At 52.2% G+C, this 17,280-nt stretch overlaps 1 protein-coding gene across 5 annotated transcripts in view; it reads left to right on the forward strand.

Moving 5' to 3' along the window:
• The window catches only part of SMARCA4 (SWI/SNF related, matrix associated, actin dependent regulator of chromatin, subfamily a, member 4), an 89,626-nt gene that overhangs the window by 7,528 nt on the left and 64,818 nt on the right, over positions 1–17,280 (forward strand). For 4 of the 5 annotated variants that reach the window (XM_019427693.2, XM_053898491.1, XM_019427695.2 and 1 more), the window contains exons 2-6: positions 9,647–9,896; positions 11,988–12,120; positions 12,931–13,335; positions 13,662–13,760; positions 14,893–15,151. In XM_019427693.2, the coding sequence (XP_019283238.1) occupies positions 9,675–9,896; positions 11,988–12,120; positions 12,931–13,335; positions 13,662–13,760; positions 14,893–15,151 (1,118 nt within the window). In that variant the 5' untranslated portion in view covers positions 9,647–9,674. Of the gene's footprint in view, positions 1–9,643; positions 9,897–11,987; positions 12,121–12,930; positions 13,336–13,661; positions 13,761–14,892; positions 15,152–17,280 lie in introns of all 5 variants that reach the window. The other variant, XM_053898490.1, reaches the window with a different exon arrangement.

A 17,280-nucleotide genomic window follows, 5' to 3' on the forward strand; every position in this document is an offset into this window, starting at 1 on the left:
TCACAGACCAGTGCGCCCCACACCATCCGTTCGGGTGTGGACGCTTTGCTTAGTAGAGTATGGGGGGAAACCTCATTTTGTAGTTTTAATGTAACAAATAAAGCTGCTTTTGCTGAAAGGCATCCTGCCCAGCCTCCTTGATGAGTCTGAGAACCCTGCCATGGCTTGACCACAGTGTGTCTGCTGATGAGACACGTAAGGGAACAAATTTCTCTGTGCCCAAAAAGCAACGTAGCAGCTTTCCTGGGGCCAAACTTAAGGACAGTGCTGATTTCCAGGCAAGATGGGAGAAGAAAACCCACATACCATAATCCCAGCAAGCAGAGTTTAGAGGGTCCTTATCGCCTGTTAGCTGCCGTCTGTCTTGCTGCAGTGGGTGGCCACCACCATTCTTTTTACTAATTTTCTTTTTTCAATTTTAGTTCCAGTATAGTTAACATACAGTGTTATATTAGTTTCAGGTGTATGGCGTAGTGGTTGAAGTGGGGTGCCTGGGTGGCTCTGTCCGTTAAGCATCTGGCTCTTTGGCTCAGGTCATACTGTCACAGTTCGTGGGTTTGAGCCCTGCATCGGGCTCTGTGCTGGCAATGCAGAGCCTGCTTGAGAATCTCTCTCTGCCTCTCCCCAACTCCTGCATTCTCTGTCTCTCTCTCAAAATAAATAAAGTTAAAAAAAACAAGAATTACAAATTACTCGGTGTTGGGGCGCCTGGGTGGTTCAGTCGGTTAAGCGGCCGACTTCGGCTCAGGTCATGATCTCGCGGTCCGTGAGTTCGAGCCCCGCGTCGGGCTCTGTGCTGACAGCTCAGAGCCTGGAGCCTATTTCAGATTCTGTGTCTCCCTCTCTCTGACCCTCCCCCGTGCATGCTCTGTCTCTCTCTGTCTCAAAAATAAATAAACGTTAAAAAAAATTAAAAAAAAATTACTCAGTGTTCATCAGGGCAAGTATATTAATCTCCTTCACCTGTCCCACCCATCCCCCCACCCCCCCTCCCCTCGGTAACCACCACTTTGTTCCCTATAGTTAACGAGTCTGTTTTTTGGTTTGTCTCTTTTTCTTCATTTGTTTCGTGTCTTAAATTTCACATACGAGTGCAATCCTATGGTATTTGTCTTTATCTGACTGACTTCACTTAGCATTATACTCTCTAGATCCATCCATGTTGTTGCAACCATGGGTCTTTTTTATAAGAGCAAAGCGAAGGGGGGTATGAAAGAAGAAGACCTACTTCTCAAGCAGTCTGGTTCCGCATTTGAACGTCAATAGATGTTTCTATTTTAAATGATGATTTTGATGAAGTTGAAAGTAGAAAAGAATGCAATCCTCAAATCCTTTCATCTCTTTTATTTCCACAAAGGCACCCCCCTGGCCATCTTCTTCTGGGTATTTATTTCCCAGGTCTTTTTCTGATCTAGGTAGGTTGGTTGGTTGGTTGGTTTTGGTGTTTTTTAAAAAGAACACATAGGATTGCAAAAGTAGTAGAAGGTTATTGTAAAAAAACAACAGCACACCGACACAAAAAACACCAGAGCTCTGTGATGTGGAAAGTGTCAGTTCCCCATCATACGCCTCCTGAGAGAGCTGCCGGCCGCTGCCAACCACAGTTTGGCACGTTTTCTTGGGACCGGTCTCTACGTGCAGATGAGCTCGCGTACGTTCTTCCTCTCAGCAGAGTGGGGCTTGGGCCAAGCACACCTTACGTTGGTGCCCCCTTCTTTCCTCTGCTTCATCGCGGACCTTCCTCCACATCCGTGTGCACGAAGCTACTTCATTCATGTTTGATAGCGTCTCGCTTCTGGGGCGTGGATAGTGTGGGGGTTCTGATTGTTCAGCACTTGGGGTGCTCAGAGAAATCAAGGTGATAAGACCGCGTCACTTCTAGACCCGTTGGCCCTGGGAACCCATTTTTTTTTCATCCTGTAACCTGTCGAATGTCTTAGCTTTCAGGGTTTTGATTCTTGCCCCGGAGTAGTTTTATCTGCCATCACATTCCTTTGGGCTGCCTACCCAGATTCCCAGGTTCTGTTCCCTTCTCATGGAGCCCCCAGACGCACTTGACCCACAGGCCACACACACTTAGGCTCCCAGAAATACGTGCTAGTGGTGGTACTGTTTGTCCCCTTGTGCTGCTTAGGTGTGGCTGACTGGTCTGAGATGGATTTCAGTGTTTGTGTTTAATTACCTTCTTTTTTCCAGCCCAGACACCAAGTGACTCATCACAGGGAGACTTGCAGGAGTCTGGTCTGAATGATGGAAGCCACCTGAAACCCTAGGACCATAGGACAACCTTGGGGACCCAAGGAATTTGCTGAAAATGCCAAATCCTCAGTTTACTGTATAGGAAAGGTGGAGGTGTTTGGTGATGAGGGAAGAAGGGGTGGGGAGAGGGCTGGGCTGGTCCTTGCCCTCAGATCCACCTCCCTTCTGAAATTTCTGGCCAAGCTTTCAGGCCCTCCTGAGCGGGCACCACGCTGGATCGCAGTAGTGCCCTGTCCCATATCATACGCAGCTCTCTCGAGGGCCAGGCCCACCCCTGCCCTTTAAGAAGGGTTGGCTGGCCAAAAGGGGCTTGATGGTGGGTAACAACACTGCATTTGTGTCAGCGGGATCCGAGAGGGCAAGGGAGAATTTGCAGCAGCTCAGATCTTGCCTGTCGATTGCCGGGGCGGACCTCATCACTTGGGACAGCCGGTCTCTACACGGGGCCGCGCGGCCTTCAGGCAGCCAGTGTTCCTCCTCCGGTTCCGCAAAGCTGCCTTGTGCAACCTCTACTTCCTGGGTTTGTTCCTGAGCACTTCTGGACAGGAGCATCCTTTGAGGTTTGTCCTGCGGGGGAGGCTAAGTTTAGGAAGCACGTTCTCCAGAGCAGTTACTTACTCCGTGGCTTGGTTTACTCGTGTCTTTATGAGAAGAGGAGGCCGCTGCTTCTGGGTCAGTAGTGACAAGCAGTAAGCGACCGCTCGGTGAATGTGGAGGCCCTGGATTTCGCCTGCGGTGCGGCATCACTTTCTGCCCGTACGAGCCTTGCTTGCGTTCACTCGAGGGATGCCGGCTGTGACCCCTGAGGGGGGGATTGGCCTCCGCACCAGCCTACGGAGGAGGAAACGGGCTGGTGGAGGTTAAGTCGCCCACCTAGGATCATGTGGTTGGCAAGTGGTAAAGTCCACACGCAGCCCTGCCTCCCCGCTCTGGCTGGGTCATCTTCCCTGTGGCTTCTTTGTGACTGGTAACATCCTCAGCAGTTGTAAATCCCTGGGGAGCGGAGCAAGTCACAGTCTCTCTGGAGTTGAAAATATCCCTTTCCTTCCTCTATCTCCGTGACCTTGAGATTGTAAAGGAAAACCGATTTCCTCTGCTCACAGCACTCTAGCACCAAATGTACGGGTTTTCCACACCGAGCAAGTTTCTGCAGATACCAGCTGAGTGTCCTACACTTCAACTCTGACACTGATTACCCAAAGTTAGTGCAGACCTCAGAGGTTGGGGGCTCAGTCCCACAAGACTGCCCCCCCACTGCAGGCACCGGTCTCAAGGAGTGGGTCCCCAGGTTACCCGCACTTCTGTCCAACTTGGTTACAAATGGGGTTCCCATGACCCCCTTCTCAGGTTTAATTATTTGATATAATAGCTCACCAACCTTGAGCCATTTACCTATGTTTGCCAGTTTATTATAAAGGATATTGTAAAGGATAGGGATGAATAGCCGTATGAAGAAGTAAATAAACTGAGATCTAGAAGGATCCTGATCCCAGGAACTTCTGTCCCCATGGAGTAGGAATGCACCATCCTCCTAGCACATGGATGTGCTCACCAACCCATAAAGCTCTCCTGGCCTCTTAGAGTTTTTATGGATGCTTTATTATGTAGACGTGTATTAATTCACTTTCCAATTCCTCTCCCCTCTTTGGAGGATGGGGCTGAAGCTTCTAGTCACGGTTTGGTCTTTCTGGCAACCAGCCCCCATCCTGAAGCTATCCAGGAGCCACCCAGAGTCCCTTCATTAGAATAAAAGACCCTCCTATCCCTGAGGAAATTACAAGGGTTTTAGTCAAAAACTGAAGGCAGAGACCAAATACATGTTTCTCACGATCTCAGGGAGACAAAAATTTTCTTGAACAGGACGCCAAAACCATTAGCCATGTAAGGACAAACCTGATAAATAAGACGCCATTAAAATAAGAACTTCTCTGGGCACTGGGTGTTGTATGTAAGCGATGAATCATGGGAATCTACCCCCCAAACCAAGAACACACTGTATACGCTGTATGTTAGCCAACTTGACAACAAATTATATTAAAATAAATAAAAAATGAAAAGGCAGAAAATAAACAAAATAAGAACTTCTCTGCGTCCCGAGACACCCTTAGGAGAATGCAAGCAAGGGTGAGCCCCAGACTGGGAGAGGAACCACATATCCCCAAGTGAAGCATTAGTGAGAACAGGGCCTCTGCAGAAGTGAGTATCTCCGTGGCCAGTCAGCATACAGAAAGGGATTCGATGCCATTGGTTGCAAGGGAAATGCCAAAGAAAATTATAAGATACGATTATACACTCACTGGAACAGTTACAAGTTACAGGGACCGACAGTGCCGAGCGCCAGCGTTGACAGAGAGGAGCTGGAACGCATTACCCTCTGCTGCGGGGATGGCGGTGTGTGGGACTGTGGTCCTGATTTGGAAAGCTGGCGATACTTACCAGAGCCAAATTTATGCCTTCCTCTGACTAACGGTTCCACTCCTGGGTCCCCAAGGAAAATGAATGCGTGCGTCTGCCAGATGACGTTGGTAGCAGCTTTAGTCGCGACAGCCCAAACCTGGCCGCACAGGGTCTGCGAATAGGAGAGTGGGCAGATGAAGAAGAACGAAGGACCACCGTCCCAGCAACGTGGGTGCCCGTCGCAGAAGAGTCAGAGGATACCACCGTGGGTTTTTCTTTCTTTTTTTTTCCAGATGCAGTTCAGTAACGGGTGAAACCGAAGAGTGGTAGAGGCAGAGCAGTGTTTCCCTCTGGGGGGGGTGGTCTTCATGGGAGGGGCCCAGATGCCTTCGAGAATGTCGGAAGTGTTCGGTCTGATCTGGGATTCATCCAGCCGTACGCCTAGGTGTGCTGACGCTCCGTGCGAGTGAATCTGATGCTCCCTCTTCACACCCGGGACCAGAGAGCTGCTCCTGTTCCACTTTCCTGTCCTCTCCATCATGATGCTGGGGGCCTGCCGGTACGCGTCTGCGTGCAGACGCCAGCACCCTGATGGGGCGCACCAGGGTTTGGGGGGCCCACCCCACTGTGCTACTCAGGAAGGTTTTGCATTGTGTCTGTACTTTTTGGGTTCCTTTTACTGTCACTCCCCACGTCTGTCTGAGCTTTCAGTCCAGAAATGAGTTGGCTGCCGGTGACTCCGTGCACTTACCTGCCTCATCGCAGCCTGACGCTTCAGAGGTGACAGCTTCTGAAGCAAATGCCATTTGTATTATTTTTATCACTTTATTTATTTATTAAGGATCATTTATTTTGAGAGAGAGCGCGTGCATGCGTACACACATGTGGGAGACAGGCAGAGAAAAGGGAGAATCCCAAACAGGCTCCACGCCGTCAGGACAGAGCTGGACTCGGAAATTGATCTCACAAACCATGACTGCATGACCTGAGCCGAATAAAAGACTCAGACTCTTAACCGAATGAGCCACCCAGGTGCCCTATTTTATTTTTTTAATGTTTTATTTGTTTTTGAGAAAGAGAGAGTATGAGCAGGGGAGGGGCAGAGAGAGAGGGGGAGACACAGAATCTGAAGCAAGCTCCAGGCTCCAAGCTGTCAGCACAGAGCCGACGTGGAGCTCAGACTCACAAACCGTAACCGTGAGATCGTGACCTGAGCTGAAGTTGGACACTTAACCGGTTGACTGAACCACCCAGGCGCCCTGCAGATGACATTTTTAAAAGCCTGTTGTGGGGGCTCCTGGGTTTCTCAGTTGGTGAAGCGTCTGACTCTTGATTTCGGCTCAGGTTATAATCTTAACGGTTTGTGGGTTTGAGTCCCGCATTGGGCTCTGTGCTGACAGCGCGGAGCCTGCTTGGGATTGTCTCTCTGCCTCTCCCCCCACAAATAAATAGACAAACTTAAAAACTAAAAAAAAAAAAAAAATTTTTTTAATATGTATTTAATTTTGAGAGGCAGAGTGCGAACGGGGGAGGAACAGAGAGAGAGGGAGACAGAATCCAAAGCAGGCTCCAGGCTCTGAGCTGTCAGCACAGCACGATGCGGGGCTTGAACTCACAAACGGCGAGTTCATGACTTGCGCTGAAGTCGGACGCTTAACCGACTGAGCCACCCAGGTGTCCCTAAAAAAATTTTTTTTTTAGGAATGAAAAAATACAGGGGCACCTGGGTGGCTTGGTCAGTTGAGTGTCCAACTTTGACTTAGGTCATGATCTCATGGTTCATGGGATTGGTCCCACATCAGGCTCTGCACTCTTGGTCGGGAGCCTGCTTAGGATTCTCGCTCTCTCCTCCTTCTCTCTCTGACCCTCCCTCGCTTGTGCTTTCTCTCTCTCTCAAAGTCGGAAACTTAAAAAAACAGATACATTTAAAAAAAAGTTTCTTCTGAAACCCTGTACTTCTCAAAGGTAGATGTTGCCATATTTTGGCACAAAATTATTATCTGATGTCCTCCAGCATCTTCAGCAAACTTCATGTGTCTGCTGATGAAGTTAGTGCTTCTGAGGGTGGAGGTAATTAATGTCTAGAGGTACGCTGCATTTTGATGGGAAGAAGGTCTGACACTAAGTATCAACTACTTTTAGAAGAACCATCATTCCAAAGACACTCCCCAGTGTTTGCTCTTTGGCACATCTGCCTTTAGGTGAGGAGATGACATCATCCCTAGATGACGTTCCCTAGATTTTATTTTGCTGTTGGTTTCAGTTGGCTTGACTTAGAATAGAGACCTTCAGGGGCCCCTGGGTGGCTCGGTCGGTTAAGCGTCTGACTTCAGCTCAGGTCACGATCTCATGGTCCATGAGTTCGAGCCCCGCATCGGGCTCTGTGCTGATAGCTCAGAGCCTGGAGCCTGCTTCGGATTCTGTGTCTCCCTCTCTCTCTCTGCTCCTCCTCCGTTCATGCTCTGTCTCTCTCTGTCTCAAAAATAAATAAACATTAAAAAAAAAAAAAAAAAAGAATAGAGACCTTCAGTTGAGAAAGCATCCGTGAGCTCCCAGATGCCACGGGACTCCTTTGAGTATTTTCGGGGCCGCTGTCTCTCTTGTCACCTCGCTGCAGTCTCTCTGGGCCTGAGAGGCCCTGTGGGCGCAAAGGGTCCAGAGGGGCGCCCTGAGGAGCCATCTTCCTTGACCCCGGCCGTGGCTATGTTCATGTCACTCAGGTGTCCACCTGTGAAGTATGACTGCAGGTGCGTCTTGCCCTAGACAAACCCTGGGCTGGAGGTTTCAGACTTGAGAATCAGCATTTTAGAAAACGATTGGGATACAGGTCAGCCACGTGGCAGAGCCTGGAGCGGCATCTGGAGGTAACAGGATCCTAGTTCTGTAGCAGAAGGTAGGACTGTTCACACATGTCTGATTCAGGTCTGATTTTGCTTCTAAATGAATTTGTCTCTGTTTAAAAAAAAAAAAATTTTTTTTTTCTTAACGTTTATTCATTTTTGTGAGACAAAACAGAGCGTGAGCAGGCCAGGTGCAGAGAGAGACGGAGACAGAATCCGAAGCAGGCTCCTGGCTCTGAGCTGTCAGCACAGTGCCCAACGTGAGGCTCGAACTCACTAACCTTGAGATCATGACCTGAGCCGAAGTTGGATTCTTAACTGACTGAGCCACCCAGGCGCTCCACATTTGTCTCTATTTTTTAAAAGTTTGATTCTCCCCGTCTCTGGGCTTACGGGATTTTGGATTTGTGAGGAAGGGATTGTGAGCACTTTCTTGAGCAATTGGGTCTGTTCCTAGTCAGGCTGGTGCGCTGGTCACTGGTCCATGCCCTGCCAAAGTTTCTGATTCTCTCTGCTCTGATTATTTAGCCATGAAACTGGGACAAAGATGTTTTGGCTTTTGATCGATTACCCAGGAAAATATGCCCATCTTTCAAATGAAAACTTTACTTTGTTTTAATCAAGAGAATTAAAAATGTTCTTAGACTTCTTAACAAAACTTATCCTTAGAACCAGAAGAGCCCAGTAAAGTTTCGGGACAAAGAGAGTCACTCCCAACACCAGAAAAGTCTACAGAAACAAAGCCCACATTTGAGACATGCCAACAAGAGAGGGGCTTTTAAATAACTCAGTATGTGGCAGAATGAGAGAACACAGCAGAAATCCACTAGAAATCCTTTTGAAGACTATTACATGTTAAAGGTGGTCCTGGGTAGAATTCTATGAAGAGAAGCATGCCTAGCATGTGCTGAGTAATACTGTTGAGGATGTGTGTGCCTGCGTGTGGAACAGTCTAGAAGGGAGGCAGTGAAGTGTGGTGGGAATCCCGGCAGCCACATGAGGGCAGCTGTCTGCCCTGGCCGACTCAGCTCCATCCTTCCGGCTCTGGTGGTGGCCCACGTCTCTGAGGAAACCCCCAGCCCCTTCTTCCCACCCCACCCCCGTCACCCTGCCTGGCTCGGATAAGGAGGGCTTGGTTGCTCGTTGCTCCCTGCAGGGCTGGTAAGCACTTCACCTCTGCGTGTCTGGTGTGCTGCTGGGAGATTTTAAGTTCTTGTGATCTTGTGTTTTCTACCTTTCAGCTCTGAAGATGTATTCCTCTATCATCATGAAAGAAGTTCTTAAATTGAAGAGAATTGTATTTAAGGCTGTATGTAACTATACAACAGATGAAGGGTTACCTGAACCTAGAACCCTTACTGTAGAAAACCGGATGAAATTTACCAGCTCATGGCCCTGTCTTAGCAAGCATAATTAATCACCTTACCACCATCATTAGATTTTTTTTCCCCCCTTAGCATATGTTTGGATCTCGTCGTGGCTCTGGGTCGTAGTTCTGAGCATCAATTTTCAGATTATGGAAACTTTCGTTGGACTTTAGACACGTGAATATCACTGTGGAAGTATCTGAGATATCAGAGCGCCTTTATTTGTGTAATACTTTAAATGAACCTACATGTTAAACTTGTATTCATTTAATTTAAAAGGGACTTGGTCTCACCGCCTTAAATGGGAAACCGGCATCACTTGCCATGAATATTTGGTTTTGTTGAGTGTCCCGAGGCCCAGGTGGATACTGTTGCCAACAGAGGCTTTGAGTCTTAGTCTTGCTCTCCCTTTTTGTCAAATCGGAAGATGGCAGGTGTTAGGCGTGAAGGGTGTATCGGCACCACCCTGAGACGTTCTCTTTGCTGTGATCAGAATAACAGCAAGGGAAGTGAATCCCCAGGTGGGGCAGTGGCTGTATACCTCCACCTCCGGAGTCCCATTCCTCGGGGGAGACTGTGATCTGATTTTGTATGCCCGATGTATTATCTCCTCTGAGAAGAAGGGAGAAGAAAGGTCCGGGTGGCGGGGGTTGCCCGTCAAAGGTGACAGCTCCCTGTCAGATTGGTGCTGCTTACGATACTACGTGTGGCCCTCCCTTGCCAGCTCTGACTCTCCCTGGTGGTGGCTACGACCCCAGACTGACCAAGACTTCTTTCTAGCAGGAGACCACTGTCTGCAGCTCCTGTGAAGATGTCCACTCCAGACCCACCGCTGGGCGGAACTCCTCGGCCAGGCCCTTCCCCGGGCCCGGGCCCCTCCCCTGGAGCCATGTTGGGCCCTAGCCCAGGCCCCTCGCCGGGCTCTGCCCACAGCATGATGGGGCCCAGTCCGGGGCCTCCCTCAGCAGGACACCCCATCCCGACCCAGGGGCCTGGAGGGTACCCTCAGGACAACATGCATCAGATGCACAAGGTAGGGAGCCCGGGCCCACTGCCCGATTGGCTGGGTCTGCGTGATCAGCCGTGCATCCTGGCTTCTGCTGCCAGCCCGCAGCCTTCCCACCGTGTGTCTCCCACGCCCAGCATTGCACGTGGGAAACGCGCTAACACTGCTCCAGGGTTGTCTTTCGTTAATGAATAAAAAGTGCCCAGCTCCTTAAAAAGTAGCTGTGTCACTTGGTTTCCCGCACTCACCTGTGTAACTTATGAAGCAGAGCAGTGGGTGCCCCTTGTCCCTACTCGATCCTGCGCTTGGGCGCCACTCACTGTCATAACGACTTACTTGAACTGATCAGGGACTTTTTTGCCAATGGGGTGTAAAAAAAGCCTCCCAACACAAATAGTTTTTCTTTCTCCCTGTGTTCCTGGGTGGTGGTCGGGGAAGCGAGGAAACATCCTCTTATATGTATTAGCATCTAAAGGAAAAGGTGATGTGTTCAAGTCTCAGAAACCACAGGAGACCCTCGCGGAATATGCAGAGTGTGTGGCCTGGAGGTCAGGGTTCTGTGTTGACCCCCATAGCCTCCCTACCAGGGCCATCCATGTGTTTGTACCCCATTCCACTTAATCTCCCCCCCCCGCCCCCGCTGCCCCACCCATTAGGTGTAGGTGGTTATTGTGCCCATTTTACAGATGAGGAAGTAGGCTCTCAGAGAAATGGTCCCTCACTGTGTCCATGGCAGAGCCATCTTGTCCCTGTGGGTCCTCCCTGCCTTCCCCATCTCCTACACGTTTTTTATTTTTATTTTTTTTTAATGTTTATTTATTTTGAGAGGAAGAGACAGTGTGAGCAGGGGAGGGGCAGGGAGAGAGGGAGACATAGAATCCGAAGCAATTCCAGGCTCTGAGATGTCAGCATAGAGCCCGACATGGGGCTCGAACTCATGAACCCCAAGATCATGACTGAGCCAAAGTCGGACGCTCAACCTACTGAGCCACCCAGGTGCCCCTCCCACACATTTCTGGCAACAGTATCTTTCTTGTCACTTCCTGGGAAGCTGTTGGTGAACCAGCCCTCTCCCTCCCCTCACTGATTTAGTCTGGCTTCTCCAGCACAGCCTCCTCTTTCCCTCTCTGCCCATTTTGGTTTTTTTTTCTCTTATCACTGGCACACACCCCACACCTACCATTTGTCCTGCACAGTGTTAGGAGCCAGGGCCCAGGGGTAGCGGGACACTCCTCGTCTGCGGAGAAGTTCGCTTCCCGAGGGCTGCACCCTCTTCCTGCGTATGAAGCTGCTCCTCGTGGTCCCAGCCAAGCACCCTCTCTTCCTCCCATCTTCCTTCTCTCATGGCACACACTGAGTTGTAGTCAGCTGGGCCACCCATTAGACTGTTCCCGGAGACCGGGATATTTGGGCCAGTCAGGGCCTGGCAGTGTCCTGGAAGGGTCCCGGAAGATGTCCCCTTCACCAGTATTGCAATAGGGGAAGTACTTAGTGCTGAGGGAAAATGGGCATCATCGCTCCACAGAGGACCGATGTGCCTCTCAGGAGGGATGGAACCATGCCACAGACAGCTTTCCTCCCAACTAGTAGGCTGGAGGCTGATCTCAGATCAGCGAGGACACCTAGTGTAGTGTAACCATACTTATAGGCAGAAATTTCTCTTTGTCCCTCTGACTTACAGTCTCCCAAGGAAGAGGGTTCCTGATCCAAAGACTTGTCACCAGGTCTCCTTGTGACAATTAATGGGGAGCTTGGTGTCCCAGTCATAAACAGCTCCTCACCAGGAGCTCATGTCCTTTCCTCATGGGATTTTGGCCATCTGAAACTGTCTCCTGGCGTCCTGATCCATCTGTCCCTTCGCCTCCAGACCTCTAGCCGCCTAAGTGGTCAGCCATCGCTGTGTGACATTGCTTCATGCATCTACTTGGCACTTAGTGTAGGTATCAGGACCGTAGCTTGGACCTAAGCTGCTTGGTCACGTTGGCGATTCAGTATATACCATGGCGACCTTGGGTGGACATTTTCAGTGGCCGTGAACTTCTCTCGGGTGGCCCTTTGCCTCCTGCCTCTTCCTGTTCCCTCTCGCTGATCTTGCCTTTTCATCGTCCCCTCTTACAGCCAATGGAGTCCATGCACGAGAAGGGCATGTCGGATGATCCCCGCTACAACCAGATGAAGGGAATGGGGATGCGGTCGGGGGCCCACGCAGGGATGGGGCCCCCGCCAAGCCCCATGGACCAGCACTCCCAAGGTACCGTTTGATTACTCTTCTTTCCTTGTATGTGTTGTCCCCCTGGGTGCCCTGAGGTCATTTTTCTAGTTGGGTCTCCCGTAGGCACAAACAGGGTAGACCCAGCACAGTTCAGCCCTTGGGAGACTGTTGGGCTTGGGGTTGGGCTTGGCTGGTGCCCGTCTCAGGCCAGTCTGTCTTTGAGCAGCCCCGGGAGCGGGGACGCCAAAGGGGTGGATACATGTGAAGCACTGGAGGTTAGATGGGGGCTGAGCAGAGTGGGCGCCTCGGGCTGGCAGCTCCCAAGCTACCCAGGAGCATATTAAGGATACACCTTCCCGGGCCCCACTTTAGCTTCTGCGGCAGAATCTTGGGGTGGGGGTGGGGCTCTGCTTTAACAAGCCTTCCAAGTGGTTTTTCTGAACAGGGCAGCTTGAGAATTGATGGAGTATGTGATTTCCTCTTATCGGTGGGAAGCTCCTTGCGCCCAGGGGCTCTACATGGGGGTCAGAGGAGCATTCTATCCTAGCTGAGGGGCAGGGGGCGGGCCTGAGGGAGGCCTGGATCTGTGTAACATCCCAGCATTGACCCTTGGCGACTTGCTGAAAGCTGAGCCAACACCAAACCAGTTGTGCCGGCCGCTGGTCAGGCTGCCAGCGCGTGTCCTCTCTCTGGGCACTTGTCATTTGAATCACAGGAGTAGAGTCCCTTGGCCACCCCCGTCTCGAGATAGGAGCTGGTGTCAGCGCAGCCGAAAGGTTGCCGTCTTTGCCTTAGACGTTCTAGGATGTGTGTTGCCGAGTTACCACTTGGATCCACGTGGCCCCACAGGTTACCCCTCCCCTCTGGGTGGCTCCGAGCACGCCTCCAGTCCGGTTCCAGCCAGCGGCCCATCCTCAGGCCCACAGATGTCCTCTGGGCCAGGAGGGGCCCCGCTGGACGGCGCCGATCCCCAGGCTTTGGGACAGCAGAACCGGGGCCCGACTCCGTTTAACCAGAACCAGCTGCATCAGCTCAGAGCCCAGATCATGGCCTACAAGATGCTGGCCAGGGGCCAGCCCCTCCCTGACCACCTGCAGATGGCGGTGCAGGGGAAGCGGCCGATGCCCGGGATGCAGCAGCAGATGCCAACGCTACCTCCACCCTCTGTGTCCGCAACGGGACCCGGCCCCGGCCCCGGCCCCGGCCCCGGGCCAGGTCCAGGACCAGCACCTCCAAATTACAGCCGGCCTCACGGTAAGACCCACCGTCCACAGCGCTCGGGGTAGGGAGGGGACTGAGCGAACCGACCGGGATGGGCACCGGTGTCAGCCGGCCTGGGCCGTGCTGCCCGCGTGCGTCCCCCCAGAGACAGCGCGGCGTCGGCCCTCGGGCAGGCGGGGCTGCCAGCGCGATGCAAGTTCCTCCCGCCGCCTCTCCGCTCTCCTCCCCCCACCCCGACCTCTCGTCCACACTGAGGGGCTGTTGTTGGCTGTGTCCCCTGGAGCCAGGACTGCCCGTGCGGGTGGATGCGGGCATAAACACAGGATGCCTTTTATTCTCTTGTTTCTCCCCGTGTGCAGGTATGGGAGGGCCCAACATGCCCCCCCCAGGACCCTCAGGTGTGCCCCCTGGGATGCCAGGTCAGCCCCCCGGAGGGCCTCCCAAGCCTTGGCCTGAAGGTAAGTTTCCTCTGTCTTGGTGGCGTGCCTGTTCCCTGCTCTTCACGAGCTTGCGCCATGCAGAACCCGAGAGGGGACTGAGAACAAGTCCTTGCCTTTTAGTTTTCTTTGTTTTAAATATATATATTTTTATAGTTTATTTATTTATTTTGAGAGAGAGTGAGCATGAGTGGGGGAGAGACAGAGAGAGAGAGAGAAAGAGAGAGAATCCCAAGCCAGCTCCATGCTGACAGCATGTGGGGCTCAAACTCACAAACCGGGAGGTCATGACCTGAGCTGAAGTCAAACACTTAAATCACTGAGCCACCCAGGCGCCCCAAGTCCTTGCTTCTTTCTGCCTTCTTGGGTCTATCTGTCCCTGGTCCGTTCCCAGAGGTTTAAGTTTGGTTCCACTGCATGGTTCCCACCCCACCTTGTCCTGTGGGTCGTGGTGATCCTGGGCTGTCTTTACCAAGAAGAGAAGGGTACTGATGAGCGAGTCCATTGTATGACTGCAGCGAGGCTGTGGGGCGGCATTGCTGTAGCCATGAATACCAGCCTTCAGAATTTGGGCCTCCGAGCCTGGAGGCCACGTGTGACCCCCTGGCCTCCTGAGAATATCCCCCAGTGCTGTGGGAGGCAGGCAGGGTGACAGGGTGGCTCAGGGTTCCATTTCTTCTGCGCGCAGTCTCTGTGTTCTGTGTAAAACGTGGTCTTAAGTATTGGAGAGGCACATCTGTTGGGATGAAGCATGGGCAAAACGGACTCATTCCTCATCCTCTCGAAGGACGAGGTTTAGTGATGGGCACTGAAGAGCTAATTGCCTCAGTAGGCTTCCTTTGGCACCGGATGACAGTCCGGAAACTTCTGGTCCTAGGAGGCCATACGCGGCAAGACCAAACCTGTGAGCAGTGCTTGAGCAGGCGTGCCTTCAGGAAGGGGCACATACGCTGAGATCTAGAGGAAGCAGGAGGGAGTGAGACCCCTGAGCAGGAAGCAGCGTGGCAGCCTGCACGGGCTTAGTCAGCCACGGGGACGAGCTTGTCACCGGGGCAGGGAGTGCCCGGCTGGCTCTTCATTTACCCCTGGAATCAAGCCAGAATTCAAAGCTCTGTCATCGCCGCTTGACCCCTCTTTCCCCCACCGCCCCCAGGACCCATGGCGAATGCTGCTGCCCCCACGAGCACACCTCAGAAGCTGATCCCCCCACAGCCCACGGGCCGCCCCTCACCAGCGCCCCCTGCCGTCCCGCCCGCCGCCTCCCCGGTGATGCCGCCCCAGACACAGTCGCCGGGGCAGCCTGCCCAGCCTGCCCCCATGGTGCCCTTGCACCAGAAGCAGAGCCGCATCACCCCCATCCAGAAGCCTCGGGGCCTGGACCCTGTGGAGATCCTGCAGGAGCGGGAGTACAGGTGAGGGAGCGGCTGCCTGGGGCCCCTCACTCGGGGCGGCCCTGATGCGTGTCAGTTTGGCTCACTGTTCTGAAAGCCAGTGAGGTATGTGACCAGAGAGCTGTCACCAGCTGCCTGGTTCTCTGTATAAGTACATATCCTTCCAGAGAAATCCGGTGAAAGCCTGGGCAGCCCTGTGGTCCCAGGTACTCCATGGCGTGCACACCGTTCCTCCGTGGGAGCATAGCTTAGATCATTCTCTGTTTGTACAAAGTGAGCTTTTCTTTTTTTCTCTCTTTTTAAGTTTATTTATTTTGAGAGAGAGTGAGTGTGTGCTTTGTGGGGGGTGGGTGGCAGAGAGAGAGGGAGAGAGAGTCCCAAGCAGGCCCCACACTGTCACTGCAGAGCTTGATGTGGGGCTTGAACTCATGAACTGTGAGATCATGACCTGAGCCAAAATCAAGGGTCAGACACTTAGCCGACTGAGCCTCCAGGTGCCCCAGTGAGGTTTCCTTTTTTGCACACATAGTATCTACCTGGGGGCTATACCATAATTTATTCAGCTGTAATAAGGGATGTCAGGTTGTTTTGAATCCCCGCCCCCAATCTTTTGTTAAAACAGTACTGTATGCACATGTGTCAGAATAAATCCATAAAACGGCCATTGCTTGGGTATGGGGGACACATGCAGGGAAATTTTCCGAGAGTCTGCAAAATGGCCCTCTGCAGAGGCTGTCCCAGTAGGTGTGGGAATGGAAGTGCCCGTTTCTCCTTGCTGATGTTCGGCTCATGAACACTCCACAAGCAACCGGTCAAGCTTTGTGATGGGCCCTTCCCAAACATCACTAGTTGTTGGCTGCTTTGCCAAGGCCTTCTGGGTGCCAGGGGCTGGCTGCGGTGCCAGGCACACAGCAGGTCTGAATCACTCTATCCCATACTGCTGGGGCACCTCAGATTTGCCTCCTGAGCACCCTGTACCTCCCTCCCCCTTTTTTCCATTGCATTGATAACTTATTCAGGGCTGGCCTCCCTTGACGAATGTAAGCTCCATGAGGGAGGGCTGGGCCTCGTTCGCCGTAATCCCCAGATGTATCAGGAAATCTTTGGCCAATAACAGTCTCCAGAATGCCTCCCCAGCTGTGATGTGCTCCGGAGCTCCCACCCCTGTACCCAGGCACCTCCCCTCCAGCTGCATTTAGACAGCTTAAACGTGGCCTTTCCGGATGTCCTCCTGTCCCTCCCTCCACCGTTTCCTTCCAGTCTCTGTTCCACGCACCCGGCAGCAGCTCATTGGGCCAGACCCTGCAGCCCCTTGACTATCGCTCGCCCTCCCTCACCCTCCGTGTCCTCATCTCAGCTTTCCTCCTCCGTCCCAGGAACTGGTGGCCTTCTTCACACTGTGGACGCAGCCACCTGGTCTGCCCCACCTATACACCCTCAGTGGTGCAGTCTGTTTGCCACACGGCAGTGTGAAGTCTCTTCTGAGTGACTTCTTTAGATCTCTTCCCCAGGTTCAAATCTGCCATTAGTGTCCCATTGCCCATCCAGGAAGCGCCTTTTTGTTTTTAGTCCCTGCCCGAGGCTTTGTCCTTGCCTATTCCACTCTCCCTGTTCCTCTTTCTGTTGAGTAAGTTAGACTCATTACTGCTCCAGGGCCTTTACAGAGGCTGGGCTTGATTCTTTGGCTAATTTAGGCCTAATTGCTGAGGTCACCTGCCCAAAGTGGCCCTGTCCACCTCCCTCACTTCCAGCTCCCTTCTCAGAGTACGTGGTACTCTCTGGAATTAGTGTAAACATTTTTAACTGCTTTATGGCCTGTCTTGTTGATAAGCTTGTGAGCTCTATGAGAATAACAAATATCCCTGTTAGTCTTGTTTAGTGCTAAGGTCTAACACCTGGGTCAGTCCCTGGCACACAGTAGGTGCTTAATAAATATGCGAAACACTGCGAAGGGGGATTATCGCATTTGAACTTTAAGACCAAGCCTGTAGGGTTGCTCTGCGCATTCTCCCTAGGCGAATTAGAGACCCAGGGCTGGGGTAGAGACGCTGGTCTGCCTCCATAAGCCGCTCACACTGCTGGGATGTCAGAAGGCAGGTGTGCCCTGTCGGGTTCTGGTTTCTGTGCCTGTCCTCTTTATGTGTTGTGCG

The sequence above is a fragment of the Panthera pardus genome, unplaced genomic scaffold (genome assembly GCF_024362965.1).
Source record: "Panthera pardus isolate Hobbes unplaced genomic scaffold, ASM2436296v1 HiC_scaffold_8, whole genome shotgun sequence".
NCBI lineage: Eukaryota > Metazoa > Chordata > Mammalia > Carnivora > Felidae > Panthera > Panthera pardus.